This window comes from Poecilia formosa, unplaced genomic scaffold (genome assembly GCF_000485575.1).
Source record: "Poecilia formosa unplaced genomic scaffold, Poecilia_formosa-5.1.2 Scaffold4, whole genome shotgun sequence".
NCBI classification, from domain to species: Eukaryota; Metazoa; Chordata; class Actinopteri; order Cyprinodontiformes; family Poeciliidae; genus Poecilia; species Poecilia formosa.
The window spans coordinates 1,325,816-1,341,661 of NW_006799943.1; the positions used below are offsets into that span (position 1 = coordinate 1,325,816).

A 15,846-nucleotide genomic window follows, 5' to 3' on the forward strand; every position below is an offset into this window, starting at 1 on the left:
GCTTGTGAGAATTGTTGAGATGAAATTGTGTTACATGTTTTTTATATATAAATCTATTTTGTGCGTGATTATTTGTGTATTATGGTGTATGATGTCAATGTTCTGTCTGGATTTTTGGTTTATTTTAAAAATGAACAGTCAACAAATGAAGTTGATACGTTGAAAAAGGTGATGGAGACAGATGGAAAAGCCTGGCATTTTTGTTAACTCCAGCAGGTGGCAGCATTGAAGGTATTCAAGCGGAATATTTTTTTGCTTCATATAGGATACCTGAAGAAATAAAAAACATTTATAGTCAGAAGTCAGATTTAATATTAAATAGAAACAATTTCCAATCAGAAGACATGCAAAAAAAAAAAAAAAAAAAATGTATCACAACATGTATGTATCACAAAACATGCAAAGATGGTAACACTATATTTATTCATGAATCTTGACATACTGATATTGCGTTATGCTATATTGCATTTGGTTTGGTAGCTCTTAATATACGTTTTTGATGACAATGACAATCTCAGTTTTTCTGAGATTGAAAAACTGTCTCATCACCAGCAGGTCAGCATTGCAGGAGCACCACACACTGTACTCACTATTCCTTTTCACTCTGGACTGATGTCCAATACAAGTCAGACTCCTATCACCTATTCAATAGAAACAGAGTTAGAGCAAATACTATTATCATTACTCGATTATTAGTGGTTGTTGTTGGGAAGTATAAACACCTTGGTGTTCACCTGGACAACAGACTGAACGTGACACCAGAGAGACAGAGCAGAGTTAACCTTTTGAGGAATCCTTCAGTGTTTTTTTTCTTCTTCTGACCAGTTAAAGTGATTGAGGTCAAAGTTCTCATTCTCAACAGCAACCTTTTAACAAAACGCTGCATATCTTCCATAAATCTGTTGTTGCCATCTTTTCTAGCATTCTGTTGGGGCAGCAGCAACAGAGCCAGGAACTTACAGCTCAAAAAACTGATAAAGAAGGTTGGTTCTGTTCTGGGAACTACTGTGAAACATCTGGAGATGATGGTACAGAAATGCTTTTATATAAAATGAAGAACATTGTGGATAAAGAACATTAAATTATGTAGTACGAGTTACAACATTCAAGTTACCTCTAGGATTATATAAGTATTTTTGAATGTAACTGAACAGATAGACACTGATGTATTGTTTCGTCCTAAGCAAATAGATACAGGAAGAGTTCAACTGGGTGCCAGCCAATGATATGTGTGGCTCCTTTAAGAGATGTCCGACGAAAGAGGAAAACTCGAAAGCTGTTAAGTTTGGACTACATTGCTACCCGTGCTTCACTGACATCTTTGAGTTGGATAAGTTCGAACGAATCTGCACCGATTTTAGGTTTCACCTCTTAAACAGCCCGGAATGGCTTTCCAGTGTCAGAGAGACTGTTATATGAAAGAGGTACGAGTCTCTAAAGCGGAAACTAAACTAAGCATCCCGGAAACATAACCTTTAAATCCTGCTGGAGCTCCTAGCATGGCTGCTAAACTACAGTAGCTAAAGCTAACTTCACTTTTATTTTCAAGAATTAAAGTTTTTGTCTATTTTGAGCTTTGAATTGTGTGTTTATATTCATTGTGCATAGCATTTACTTACGGTGTTGCTCTTAAATCAATTGCAACATTGCCATACAAAATAGAAAAGCATTGCTGGCTGACCCATTTCCATTCATTCGCTTTCAGTTTGTCACCTCTGTGGTGTCCTGCTGTCCTGCGGAACTAAAACAAGAAGTGAATGGAAGGAAAGAAACCCTTAAAGGTTTTAATGTCCTGCTCAAAGATACAATTTTATTCCCTGAGGGAGGAGGCCAAGTAAGCGTATTCATCATTAAGCTTGTTCCACCACTGAAAGTGTGTGTGACGCTGTTTTCTTAATGCTCTCACAGCCAGATGACCATGGTCTGATTGGAGAGGTTCCAGTTTTAAGGGTGACCAGGCAGGGACCGGATGCAGTCCACTTTGTGACCTCACCTGTGGAGGTGGGTCAGGAGGTGCGCGTGACGGTAGACTGGGAGAGGAGATTTGATCATATGCAGCAACACTCAGGTGAGGAAGAGGAGGGTCAAACAGCAGTGCTTTAACTGCCCTGAGATAGAAATGCTTTCCAAGAATGTACGCATTTTTCTCCTTTTGTCACAATCACAAACATCCAGGTATGTTATTAGGGTGCTATGTAATAGGTCAACACCAAAATTGTGCGATGTGAAATGGAAGGGAAATGACACGTGGTTTTTCAATTTCACTACAAATGAAAATCTGAAAAGATTGGTGCAAATTTGGATTTAACTGATTTTATTCTGATACCTCTGAATAACATCCAGGGCTACCAGATGAGTTCAGAAGTCCTTTAATTGGAGAACAAAGTCCATTTGTGTCCAAATTATTCTCAGCATAAATTCAGCTGTTCTGTTTCTGGCCTCAGAGGTTTGTTAGAGAACAATGCAGCATCATGGAGACCGAGCAGCACAGCAGACAAGTCAGGGAGGAAGTCCAGTCCTGACGGAGAGAGCCATTTTGCAAAAGAAAAAAGAGGAACAGATTTAGAGATAACCCAGAGCCCATGTGTAAGCGGCATGAGTTAGATTCATCATGTGAATGTAGCGTTGTCACTGGGCTGGTGGAAAGAATAGATGAGGAAGGTGGGCGTGATTGAATGTCAGATTTTCATATTTATTTGTCCCTGAAGAAATACAGTGAGCTGAGATTGCAACATGAAAAAATAAAATGTTCTAATATTTAGTTTTCTTCTTCTTTAGGCCAGCATTTAATCACAGCTCTGGCAGATGCAATGTTTGGATACAAGACCACTTCCTGGTACGTCATCGGATCAGTTTCACCTTTTATAGAGACCTGAGCATCTCCCTAGTCTGTTGTCATTTCCCCCCTCCCTCTCTTCAGGGACTTGGGACGTCACAGAAGCACAATCGAACTGGACACTCCATCTGTTAAAGCCGCGCAGCTTCAGGAACTGGAAGAAGCCGTGAATGAGAAGATTCGATCTGGGATTCCCGTCAGTGTTCAACTCCTTGATTTAAGTGACCCTGCTGTGGAGAAAGTGCGTACGCACACACACACAGGTTGTACTCTGTAGCTGTGTTTCCATTTACCATAAAATTGCACAAATTATAATTACAAAAATAAATTTGCTCAATGGAAACACGCCAGCACACATTTTTGAGAAGTTTTTGCGCAAGGCTTAAGTGGTTTCTCAGATGTATTGAAATGGGTGGATTTTACAAACTGCAATAGAAACACTTTTTTCACATCGCACAAGTCATATGATCAACAGCCGGATGTTACTGCTGGCGAAAACGAAGACGACAGGAAGTTGTTGTAGGATGATAGTTTTTGTTTTTTCAATGTTCAGCTGGCTCCACCAGAGCTCTCACAGCATCACAGTTCATCAAAAGTTGTGCGTTATTTGAACGTGATGAATCCAAAATCTTCTGTAAAATCTTTGTCTAATTTCTCCAAAACGCCGCATAGATAACCGCTCCCAAGTAGGCGGGGCTTGTCACTCCAACGCCTGAATAAGACACCAACATCTAATCTTATGTCTGAAATATGAATGTATGTTACAGTTTAAAAACCACAGCAGTGACGAACATAATGATTTATCGCATGAACGAGCTTATTCATGTGATTTTAATTTCATTTCTCATTTAATAAAAACACTGCAAGTGTGAAATAGATTTTTGTACATTAGCTGAATATAGACAGATTTGTGCACATTAGTAATGGAAACACAGCAGCAGACACTGAGCTCTGTGACTCAGTGACTGAAACGTGATCACTTTGTGTGAGGCAGGTGAGAAGTCGGGGGCTGCCAGACGACCATGCAGGGCCTATTCGAATCATCGACATGGAGGGCATTGATGCCAACATGTGCTGTGGAACCCATGTGACCAACCTCAGCCACTTACAGGTGACTCCATCACTCAGAAACAGACATCAGCTGAGGTGGTTATGATAAAAACAACTTCTCTCTCGATTTTTCATCTCAGGTCATAAAGCTGCTGGGAACAGAGAAGGGAAAGAAAAACAAAACCAACCTGATCTTCCTTACAGGGAACAGAGTCCTGAAGTATGCGGAGAAGAGCTACAGCACAGAGCGATCGCTGGTCTCTCTCCTGAAGTAGGTTCAAATTGACATGTCTGAAGAATCCCCACAATGCAAAGCTCAGGGATAAAAGCATCGTCTTGGTCATTACTCCACAGGACAGGTCCAGACGAGCACGTCGAGGCCGTGGAGAAGATCCAGAAGTCTGTCAAGTTGCTCCAGAAGGTAGAAGGATTTCAGCTTCTGTCTGAAGCTGGAGCGCTGAAGTTTTATCCAACCCATCACAATCTGTTTCCAGAGCAACCTGAGTCTGCTGCGGGACATGGCCGTCCTTATTGCTCGGGACTTTAAGAACAACCCTCACAGAGGAAACTTCTTCAGCTTTCACAAGTAAGAGACGGTCAACATAGAAAACTATTCATTACAATCAGAAAATAAGGATTTATGGGGGGATTTTATGTGAGTCACTTAATATTACATTACTGTGTAAAGTTGAAAAGAATAAAGAGAACTGAAAAAAAGAAAAGTTGAGGTTTGTTGTTGGGATGCACGATATATCAGCATTCACAACGGTATCGGCCTGATGAGTAGAACTGTGTTGATAACAACCTATGTTTATTTCAGGAGGGGGCGGGGCTTGTCCCTGTGTGTAGCTCCAGCTCAGATGTCATAAGTTTTTCTGGATGATAAATTGCGATAAATGATAACATTTGTGTTTTGCGACCATTTTCAATTAATCTAGTGGTAATGGTATAATGCAAGTACAGCCTCTCAAAGGTCAACAAACTAATTTCAAAAGTACCTTTAACACTGGAACCCCACATTTAAATATACCAAAACAATAAATAAAATGGATTATGTCATCCCTAAACAAAATTGACAAATTACTTTGCATCAAATTTTTGCAGCACTTTTCAAAATGGCAGCTTTACAAAAATATTAAAGGGCATCACATTATTGCACTTATTTCAGTTTATCATGCGATCAACAGGCTTACTGAGAAGCCTTGACAGTGGATTAATATATTAATATTTCGATGTTAAAATGGCATAGAAATATCTCAGTAAATATTGGTTATCAGCCCACACTAGCAATGTTATTGGCCCAATTTATCGTTTTTTTTTTTGTTTTGTTTTTTTATTGGTGCATCCCTAGTTTGTAGTTGTAATATGAGGAAATGTGCAAACTTTGAGGGGATGAATAAAAACCTTTGCAATGCATTAGAAATGTTTGACAATAATTGAAATTTTCCTCTAACTACAGAAAAGAAGGTGACAATGAGTTCATGAACATCATCGCCAATGAAATAAACACAGAGGTAAGACCTCCACCTGCCTGCTTGAGCCCCGCCTGATAATCCTGGAGTAATGGTTTTATTTGCCTGAAGGAAACTCTGGTTTTCCTCACTGTTGGAGAGGAAAAGGGAGCCGGTTTGTTTCTCCTTGCTGGACCCAGTGGACAAGTCACCGAATTAGGCCCACGGTAGGAGAGTCTGATACTTTTGTATTAAAAAAAAAAAAAAAAAAAGAGCTGTTGAAGACGCCTCTGTTCTCTTCAGGATTTTGGAGTTGCTTCAGGGAAAAGGGGCGGGGAAGAACGGGCGTTTCCAAGGCAAAGCCAACAGCCTGGCGCGCAGAGAGGAGGTGGAGGCTTTCCTGAGGCAGCGCTGCAAACATCACAGCTCAGAGGAAGAGTAAAGCCTGCAGCAGAGAGCGCCCCCTGGAGGGAAGACCTTAAACCCCAGAAAAAGATGTGTACAGAACCCTAGAATAAAGTCACATTATTGCAGATGCTCAGTAGAACATTTAGAAAAGTTTGAGCTTTATTTAGGAGCAAATTTATACATAAACAGTTTACAAAATAACTGGCACAACTGCTGGCACCTGTTCTGCTAACAGAACAGGGTGTTTACACGGCTTCTCTAGATTCTCACAGCTGTTCTACCAGATTTCGGTCTGAGGCTTGGCCTGACCCAGAGAGAAGGTTCAACCTGTTTAGTGGCTCATTCCCCCCCAATGGCCCATTTGCAGTTTTCTGGTGCAGTTCACCACAATTCTATTTAAAATGTGAAAGTTGTATTTCTAAGCGTTAATGACGGCAGGTGCTGGATGCTTTGCCCTCAGCATCACAGGTCTCTCACCGTACTGAGGTGGTAACAGCCTGGGCTGTTTGATGTGTGGCTCATCTGAGGACATGGATGCAGCTAAAGCTACAGTTTAGCTTAGCATGCGGATATTTGTAATGTTGGGGGTTGTTACGGCAACCACAAGATGCCACAGTATGCTGCAGCTCTGTGACAGTTTGGGAGTTTTTGTCACCATTTACACCCATAAAAACCAGAAAGTCATGAATTAGACATTTCTTGAAAAGTCAGAGAAATGAAATGTGTTGCATTTGTTGTATTAGTCATTTTGTTAAACATTTCTTATTGTGGACTTTCTTCCATGCTGAATAAAGTTTGTCCAGAATTAGGTTGTTTTCTAAACATTTTAGTGACATTCTGCAATATATGTTGAGTTTATATTATACAGAGCTCTGTACACATCTTTACCAAAGATGCCAGTTTGTCTATTTCTGTATGTACATATTAATTATTTTTTGTTTGCTGAAATACTGGAGCACTTTTCTAATGATGTACATATTTCAATGTGAAATACTGACAGGTGGCTCCTATATCTATGTGAAATACAGGATGATGATTCAGGATAGAAATGCAGCCTCCGTTTAAATCCAGCTGTTTTTACGGTGCACCGTCTGAGATGCTTTTGTTGTTTATTTTATCTCCATGTGAAACATTAAAAAAACAAGACCTAGTTTGCAGAGAGATATGAAATAGCCATAATATGAAAAAGAAAAGTAAAAAAACTATCAGCCGTTCTGTACATAAAAGCCACATTTGATAAACCTCTAACCTGAATGAATATTTGATCTGTTTTTATAGATTAAGTTGAATTTCAATGAACATCTTTGGGACTCTAAATTTGAAACTATTATTAACCAGTTACCAATTGAAATCCTTTCATTATCAGTTTCCCATATCTGTCTGCAGATATAATAAATCATAAATATAGTAAAACGAGCTGCTTCATTTTACTGTCATAGTCAACATGTCTATAACTGTTAGTGGTTGAAATCCTCTCCAGTGTTCAGCCTCAAATATTTCATCATAATGCAATGAAAGAAATCCTGAAGAACAAACTTAACAGATGGAATTTTCTCTTCTGTCATATTTGCACAATAAATATAGATTTCATTTGAAACTTTGAGTCTTTATTTTATCAGTCCTCTAACATTGTTTTCCATTCATGTGAAAGTGATGCACTACAGCAGTAAACGCCACTGGCGACTCATCAAAACAAATCCTCTGGAAATATTTCACTTTAATGTAAAACATGTTTAATATTCCACTTAAAAACAGGACAGACATGAAGGAGCGGTTTGGCACAATAATGTTAATGAGAAAAATCAGGAAGACGCCTTGTAATGAAGGAATGAATGAGAGGCTTGCGTTGAAAGTCTCAAAACCATCTCAGTGACTGTGTGGATAAAATTGTCTCCATACCAACGTAGAACCAGAACCTGCGTTCAGACTGCATGACCTTACAACAGACATTAAAATGGTCCAACCACCTGAGGTTTTAGGCTGCACTGCAGTGTTAAATGTCAACAGTGTCCCGTGTTTGTCGCCTTGAAGCCGTCTACATAAAATACACAATTATTATGGCAACAGTGCAAATATGCAAAAACACCCATCCTCAATAATAAAACACTGTCAGCTGTGAAAATAAAAGCTAAACCTGTTTAGTTTGGCTGAGTGTTCAGTCTGCATGATCCGTTGTCACTGGAGTGGCTTCACAATTTTCATGGAGATGTAGTTCTGAAACAGAGAAGTTAAGACGAGTTAGCGCTGCTCCGGTACCTGGACTATATTATTTGGAGTATTTTTCATAAAAGATATTTAGAAAAGTTTCAGGTAGAATTAGATATCACTGTAACCTCACTGCAAACACTGCTGCAGTGCTGATGATGAACTTGGATCAAATGTCCAAACTTTGTCATGTGGGTCAAAATTACCAAGTCAAAAGTAATTGGCAGCCAGATTTATATCGATTAATAAACTAAGCATGCTGTATTTTAATAGAAATCTTAGCATATTTTTTGCAGGTTATGAATATTTATGTTTGTTTTATTAAAAGAAATGACTGAAATCCAAATTGCAAATTCTTTTTAGGGTCGATTATTTTCCATATTCTGTGCTTAGAATTTGATGTCTAAATTCAGTCATAACTGTGAAAATCCTTGCTGTATATAGTTTAACAAATTATTAAAAGCAGATTTGGTTGAACTAGTTTGGGTAAAACTCAATGAATATATACATTAAGTATAAAATGACCAAAAAAAAAGCAAATAGTGTGGTTATTAAAGGACATATACTTTCATGTTATGTAATTTGCTCTTACTGGTAAAGAGTACAGCAGGATGGCGATGAAGAGCACGACGATGATGAGGATAATGAGTCCAATGAACACCCACTTGAACCTTCTCCATATAATGAACTTCATGGTCTTGCAGGGGTTAGTGAACCAGAAGAAAGAGGTTTCTGGACGGCTGGTGAGGGAATAAAGCAGCGTTTGTTCAGTTGAACTGAAACCCGGCCCGTTCTGTACAGTTCGGTACGGCGACTTCTTACTTGGGAAAGTCTAGCTTTGGGTTCATGTTGGGTTCGTCCCGTCCTTTTCCTGCAGGTCTCTCGTCTGCTTCTGCTTCACTCACAATCTCCAGCGTCATCTCCACTTTACCCTGCCAAGATGAAAAAGTGAATAAGGACTCAGTTTGAACTAGTCTGTCCACAGATTCTCATTAAAACTGCTCTACAAACCTTACTGCTCCTCTTTTTACCTGAACGGTTAGAGCTACATCTCAAGAATTTATTTTTATACTTGAATCAAACTATTCAGAAATTTGTCTTACAATGCAATAAGGAAGGTCTTTGTTAAAAAAGAAACACTGTACTTACACCCAGTACTCTCTTCCCGTCCTGTTCGATGGAGCAAGGCCACCAACCTCTGACTGACTGCTGAGCAAACAGAGACTTGGCAGCCGTCAGTTTGTCTGGCGTTCCGATTTCCAGATTATCCATCATGTCCAGGGAGCATTTCTCTGGAGTTTTGGCAGGAGGGACCAGCTTGCGTAAATCCAGCTCCAACATGCCTGAAAACAACAAGAGTCAACAAGTTTTGTAGTTTCCACAGTTATGAAAGTAAATACTGTGTGACACAAGGTGCAGTTTTGGGCTTTTACCTAAGTAATCGTCCAATGAGAACTTGTCGTTATCCCATATCTGAAGCAGCAGCTTGGGAGGAATCCTGAACTCTGTATTGTCAAGACTCCAAAAGTGTTCCTGTTGCAGAACGAATACACACACAGTTATATTCATTCAACAAAGCTGGTCCACTTTACAAAAACCTTAAACACGAATTACCTTCTTGGAGACGAGGCAGAGCTGTTCAGCTGGCAGGTAGTCAAAGCCAAAGACAAACCGCCAGTTAAAGTTTCCGTCTCCATCCAGAGACCTGTAGTGTACGTCAGTCTTCTGTTTGTCCTCCTCCATGCCCGGCATCCAGCTGCCACAGAGAATGACAGAACTCATGCACTCATGAATGTCCTTTGATGCTTTGATTGGACAACAAACAACCCTTAGAGAAAAACTAGACAACCAGGCCAACAGGTTTGAATTTACCAAGGAAAATTTTTCTCATCCACAATTGAGACTGAATTCTATATTCAGTCTCAAAAGTACATAACTAATATTTGATTAAACATCACTGTGTGAGCAACACCTTGACCACAAGCTTTCTGTTGCCATCAACATGATTCAATATGGTTTCATTTGTAAAGTCGCTTCTTGTTGTTGAAGGACTGACTGTACCCTTTCACGTAGATGTCGCTCATGTTCTCTCCTGTGATGCTGGTTTCATCCAGAGTGACGTCGGTGGTGTTCCAGATGACCGCTCGCAGGAAGAACCTGAACATCGGCACAGGTCGTAAGGTCAGGTCAGCTTGGTGGTGTAATTGTGCGTTCAACGGGGGAGAAACATTGCCGACTTACTTTTTGGGTTTGCGGGGTGTGATGTCAAAGGGCGGACCAGGGAGCCCGATGCTTTTGGGGAAGACATCTACCCACATCTGAAGCCTTCCCTTTAACCAACACATAATGTAATCAGTATAAACACTAATTTGACCATATATTCAGATTTGTTTTCATCAAGGCAGTCATACCAAAATAATGCTTCACATTTGTTACATGACTATGAAATTTAGTGTAGTTATTAGGACTATATGTGATAGACAAACACAAAGTAGTGCATAAGTAGTGGAAGGAAAACATTTTTTTTAATATGTACACAAAAATGTGACATCCATTTGTGTTAGTCAAAATAAATAAAATAAAATTTCCACCACAATTACCACTTCAGGTGTTTGAGGAACACATCTAGTTTTGCAAATATAGAAACTGAAAATAAAACCTTAAAAAAAAAAAATCCAATTGGACTCAATGTCTGAAACAACATACTTTTCAAAAAAAGGTTTTTGCATAAGGATGAGGTGTTTTTTTTTTCAGTCATATCAAAATTCATTCACAAAACTGCAACAGAAACATTTTTTTTTTACATCACCAGTCACATGATCAACAATCAGATGTTACTACTGGCCAAAACGACAAAGACAATGACAGGAAGTGACAGGAGGATGACGTTTTTTTTCTTTTTCTTTTTTTAATTATATAGAATATAGACACATTTGCACAATGGCGATGGAAATGCAGCTACTGTAAGGCTACAATGAATTTTATTAAGGGGCTGAAAATAAATGCAGTAAGAACTTTTCAGATTTTTACTTAAAAAAAACCCCAACAATTTAAAAGCTATGCATGACTGAACTGCTGGGTGACTGATGTCTAACCTGAGACAGATTTGGCTGGAAGGAGCTGTAGAGGGTTCTGGTCTCCACGTGTTCAGGAACGAGTCCCTGAGTTCTGAGGACGTGCAGACAAAGGCGTTCCCGCGGCGGGCCCAGGTGCTGGTGAATTTCCGTGTTGTTTTCTTTACGACAAAACAGAGTTTCATTTAAACTGGTTGAAACAAGCGACCCTTTCTTACATCGTTTTAATCTCTTACCAAACTGAGCCAAAGTGTAATCTTTTCCGTTGAACGTAAGCGACGTGCCGTTGTCCTCCGTCCTGGGCTTGGACAGGCCTTTCAGTCGGGCCAGGTTCTCCAGGATCTGAGATGGCTTCAGCTGATCCCGCCACTGGTTGATGCCAGAGCTTCAATGACACAGAATCATATTTCACATCCCTGTCCTTAAAAGCTCTTCAGATGTTTCACTGCATGTGAGGATGATAAAATCAAGCGGGCCGATAGTTTGCTCACATGCAGTAGGTCTGAGGAAGGCCGCAGTAGGAGTTGTATCGAGATAGGAAGCGGTTCTCGAGGTCAATGACCGTCTCGCCAACCTTTTCGTCACGAGTCAGGAGATCATAGTCGTACACGGCGATTTTCAGGTCCTTGTCTTGAGGCAGGAAACACGTCATCTCAAACATCCTGAAAAAGAGGAAGGTTGGAAAATGCTCAGCGTGACACTGGGGGAAGGATGAACAACAAGACCAGTAGATTCACCTTCCAAACACAGGATTCAGGGTGTTGGGCAGGTAGTTATCTCTGTCATCCATTGTGTTTCTGCCCACTGATATTTTAATGTACGGGTCACACTGAAAAGACATAAACCAAATTAAAGTGGAAAAACCAAGAGCATGACGATGATTGTTTTTTTCCCACTACAGCTCAATTCTCACTCTGCCGTTGTTGTCTTTAGGCTGCAGGTCAATTGCCCGAACCACATAAATTCTGACCAAACACTCCTGAGGTCCGCTTTCCGGCAGCTCTCGGAACTGCCGGGGTGGGGCAGCAATGCTGGGGTCATCTGGCAGTGGGTACACTTTGAATGCCCCCTAGTGGTAGGAACAGGGAAACACAGATGAGCTCAGGAGAGTGTGGTAGCTTCCATAAAGCAAACCACGACAGGGTTTTTTGTTTTGTGTTTCTTTAAAAAACTAAAGTATTTATTATACAACACAGTATGACATGCATAGCAACGGTACATTTGTTAAAAAGAAAAAAAAAAAAACAAAACTGTGGGTTAATGAATGAATGTTGATGACAGTGTGTGTGTGTGTGTGTGTGCATGTGTGTGTGTATGCGCGCGTGCATGTGTGTGAGCAATGACTGTGGACTGAATGAATTAACACCGACATTATCAGTGTATAAAGAAATTAAAAACATCAATCACGTCATAATAGTGAAAAGAATAAATCAATAAAGTCAGTTAATCGTAAATGTGCAATGGATCAATTACTTTAATTTTTTCAACTGAATTGGGACTATTTTGCATCACTGAATCGAAAAATGACATCCATTTTTTCTCAATCAGGTCAGGTTTTTGTTCCAATTTGATTTAGAAAAATCCCATCTTGTGACTAACTTGATGACATTTTTGTGACATCAGTTCATTTCTGTTCATATTTCTCATCCAAAAAAGGTTTTAGGGAAAAAAAGTGTTTTCTAACAGAGTGTATTAATTAAATGTTACAAACTTAGATTTCTGTAAATTGAATAATAAACACTGAAGTTCATGTGAATTGAACATTACGTCTTCATTGTGTAAAATTCTCCATCTCTTTTCTGTCCTGATGGAATCTCTCCTCCTGCTCGTCACTCACTGATCAGATCCTCAGGAAACCGATCCACATGTGAGAACAAGTTATGAATTTTGATGCTCCTGTTGCTCCATAGTTCAGAAAGTTGACCTGGTTGAGCAAAACCAATGGAATTTTTGGATTCGGCTCATCAAAATGACCCTAAAACAGTTGAAAACCCCAGACAGTTGTTTTGGCTGTTGACCAGTGTTTTATTCTGAATATGTTTTGGTACCAAACGGACCTTGAACTCTCCGACCACGGTGGGGTCTTCGTCCCCATTTTCATTCTTGCCTCGCTGCAGTTTGAACGTGTTGCAGAAGTCGGTCAACCCTTTGAAATCGTCGACATTCTCCAACTCACGGTCATACACCTGAAAATTTGCACCAACATTTAAGATTTGTGCAACCAGAAACATAATTCTGTTTGCCACATAATGAGCTGTGATGGGTCAGGATCATTTCGTGTGAGAAGAAATCAAGTCTGCGTACTTTAAGGGTGTCGTAGCCTTTGCTGGTGTAAGGACCACATTTCTCCTGGTCTCCAACTGAAGCGTAGAATTTACTCCACCAATCAACCGTTTCCTTTTCCTGAAGTGCAGTTGTGTTGCATGATTATCTTGGCAGAGTTAAATGTGCAATCAGAACTTGAAAGATAGAAATGTTTGCCTCACCTTTTCTGAGTGCTTTGAAGACAGACAGGATGAGGAAAAAGGTCAATAAATGAGTCAGTCATGACATCATCAAAGGACACACATGGTGAAGGCGATATGGCGAAGGATTAGTGAGCATTCCTGTTTTTATGATTGGTGGTACAAGGGTGTAACAAGGAAGGCAGATGCACCTCTGAAAGAAGTCTTCAAATGTTACCAGCACTGACCAATCAATAAAAAAGGTTCAAATTAGAGGTTAGATTTATAGCAGGAGCTGAACCAAAATTCAGACCAGGATGGGTCAAAATTATCTGGTTGGTGATCGAGTCAGGCTCGCGCTTCTGTGGTGCATTTTTCACAAAGCGTACAGGACAAACAGCACAGAGAAAACTAAATGAAAAATGTGAAATAAAGACGTGTTAATCTAATTATAACAGTCTAAAAAGTGGATCACCCTGCCAAGGAAAGAAAGAATGGTGCACTAGTTAGGACTAACAAGCGCAGCGCATTAAACTACTAATGTAGACATGGTCCTGCCCTCATCCACTCCTGTTAAATGTCTTACAGGATTTATGCTCCACTAATAATAATCTCACATGTCTAGAAAACACAAAGAAATATCAGAGTTTGAAATTATCTGCAATAAAAAACTCTGAAATTTTGACAAAAATCTCAGAATTTTTTTTTTTTAGAAAAACAAATTAACATTTTGAGATTAATCTAATCTCAGAAGATTCATTTCTAAGAAAAAGAAATTTGAGTTTAAAAAGTTGAACATTTTCTAGAAAAAAATCATTAAATTCTTTAGATTAATCTCAAAACTATGTCAGGTTTACTTCAGGCTCTAATTAGAGTTAATTAGTTGGTTTGGATGTTTCTTTAGGTCCAACCTAAAAAAAAAAAAAAATCAAATATTCTCACTAATAAAAATCTTAAAGTGCATTGAAACTCATTCATTTAGTTAGTAGAAGGCGTCAGGCTGTTCTGTGAAGACCTCAGTGGTTTGATAAACATGAGCCACAGCTCAGAGAGAGAAAATGTCAACTGGATGATTTCTGGTCGTTTTCTCCATAAATCTGGACGAACTGGAAGAGGCCAACAGCCAGTCATCCCATCAGGGAGCCTTTGCTTCATGTTACACCCTCACTGTGATCAAAATGATTCAGTGTGTCAATTAAAGCACTTCTAGTCATGTTTGGTAAAATCAGCCACGGTGTGGATTACAGCCATGTCACTGGTTTAGTGAATGCTACAGGAAGTAATCATACATACAAACGGGAAAGTTGGGGAAGCCAGTTTGTCGAAAGCTCTAGACATACTGTACAAACACTGCAAGCCAAAGCATTAAAATCTGTCAAAATTTGACACTTTAGGAGCCAGATTCCATTTGTGTTTGACCTCAGTGCTGGGGGGAAAGATACAAGAAGCTAGCATTAACCTGCGCCTCCAGCAGCGGTCGGCCCTCGTCCATCGTTATGGCAACGTCCTTACGAGGCGCAGTCATCATCAGAGCCACTGTTGAACAGAAACAAGGAAAGATTTTCTCCCACGTCTGGAACAACTTGTCAACTTTGAGGAACTGAAACTCACTCTTGGAGGCCCTGGCTCCCTCGGAAGCGATGACGTACGGGTCGCACCTGAACTCCTCCAGGCAGGTGATGGTGCACTGACCAACCACAGGCTTCCTGCCAAATGGCCGGTGGTCAATCACCTTCACCACGATGGGAGGAGTGTACATCTCATCCTTTGGAAGGAGCTGAGAGGGAAAGAATAGGAAACAACCTGAAGCTTTAGGAAGAAGTTTAGGATTTTATATTTAACTACTAAACACTGAGATGTCGAATGGTCATCCATGTCCTCTTATCGCTTGTGTTTTATCCAAAAACGGACGTATTTTGATACAAAGTAGTGTGTAACTGAAGTGGGAGCAAAATTAATATCTGTGAAGCTTTTTTAGACAGTGAGGTAGTGATAAACTTCTTAAAGAGGTTTTATCTAAAAAACACTGGCCATAAAGACTATTTATTGGTAAAGTCATGTGACTTTGTTGTGAGCTAAATGCTGCAGACATTTCCTGGTTACAGTGTTTGGAAGAACACATCAACATATTTTAAATGTTTTAATGTCCAGTGCTTTATAGATTAAACCTCTTCATGAAAAGTGATTTGTTCTCTCTCTTTTTGGTCACAACTATTAAAATAAAAACATCAGTTCATCTGTTTCTTTTTTTGTTTCCGAGTTTAATGCACAGTTAGATAAGAAGAGTTAATTGGAATATATATGTATTTTTCTGCAAAGTGCCTCAAGACGACATTTGTTGTGAATTGATGCTATATATATCTGCTTATATATATATA

The 15,846-nt window shown here is 39.6% G+C and overlaps 2 protein-coding genes across 6 annotated transcripts in view; one reads left to right on the plus strand and one right to left on the minus strand.

Moving 5' to 3' along the window:
- The first annotated feature begins 1,272 nt into the window (after positions 1–1,272).
- aarsd1 (alanyl-tRNA synthetase domain containing 1) lies at positions 1,273–6,878 on the plus strand. The gene is made up of 12 exons (XM_007559112.2): positions 1,273–1,424; positions 1,706–1,834; positions 1,909–2,068; positions 2,779–2,836; positions 2,921–3,077; positions 3,831–3,947; positions 4,027–4,157; positions 4,241–4,307; positions 4,381–4,472; positions 5,346–5,400; positions 5,470–5,564; positions 5,641–6,878. The coding sequence occupies exons 1-12, from the start codon at positions 1,386–1,388 to the stop codon at positions 5,777–5,779; spliced, it is 1,239 nt and encodes a 412-aa protein (XP_007559174.1). The 5' UTR covers positions 1,273–1,385; the 3' UTR covers positions 5,780–6,878.
- A 564-nt stretch (positions 6,879–7,442) lies between these two features.
- LOC103142808 (myoferlin-like) overlaps positions 7,443–15,846 on the minus strand; it is a 36,607-nt gene continuing 28,203 nt past the window's right edge. For all 5 annotated transcript variants that reach the window (XM_016674930.1, XM_007559057.2, XM_007559100.2 and 2 more), the window contains 18 exons: positions 15,080–15,245; positions 14,928–15,004; positions 13,511–13,522; positions 13,329–13,427; positions 13,082–13,210; positions 11,938–12,093; positions 11,762–11,853; positions 11,516–11,686; positions 11,261–11,409; positions 11,046–11,185; positions 10,192–10,280; positions 10,012–10,107; positions 9,565–9,706; positions 9,384–9,483; positions 9,100–9,293; positions 8,773–8,882; positions 8,543–8,690; positions 7,443–7,959 (listed from right to left, as the gene is read on the minus strand). In XM_016674930.1, coding sequence (XP_016530416.1) covers positions 7,921–7,959; positions 8,543–8,690; positions 8,773–8,882; positions 9,100–9,293; positions 9,384–9,483; positions 9,565–9,706; positions 10,012–10,107; positions 10,192–10,280; positions 11,046–11,185; positions 11,261–11,409; positions 11,516–11,686; positions 11,762–11,853; positions 11,938–12,093; positions 13,082–13,210; positions 13,329–13,427; positions 13,511–13,522; positions 14,928–15,004; positions 15,080–15,245 — 2,109 coding nt within the window. In that variant the 3' untranslated portion in view covers positions 7,443–7,920. The remainder of the gene's footprint in view (positions 7,960–8,542; positions 8,691–8,772; positions 8,883–9,099; positions 9,294–9,383; positions 9,484–9,564; positions 9,707–10,011; positions 10,108–10,191; positions 10,281–11,045; positions 11,186–11,260; positions 11,410–11,515; positions 11,687–11,761; positions 11,854–11,937; positions 12,094–13,081; positions 13,211–13,328; positions 13,428–13,510; positions 13,523–14,927; positions 15,005–15,079; positions 15,246–15,846) is intronic.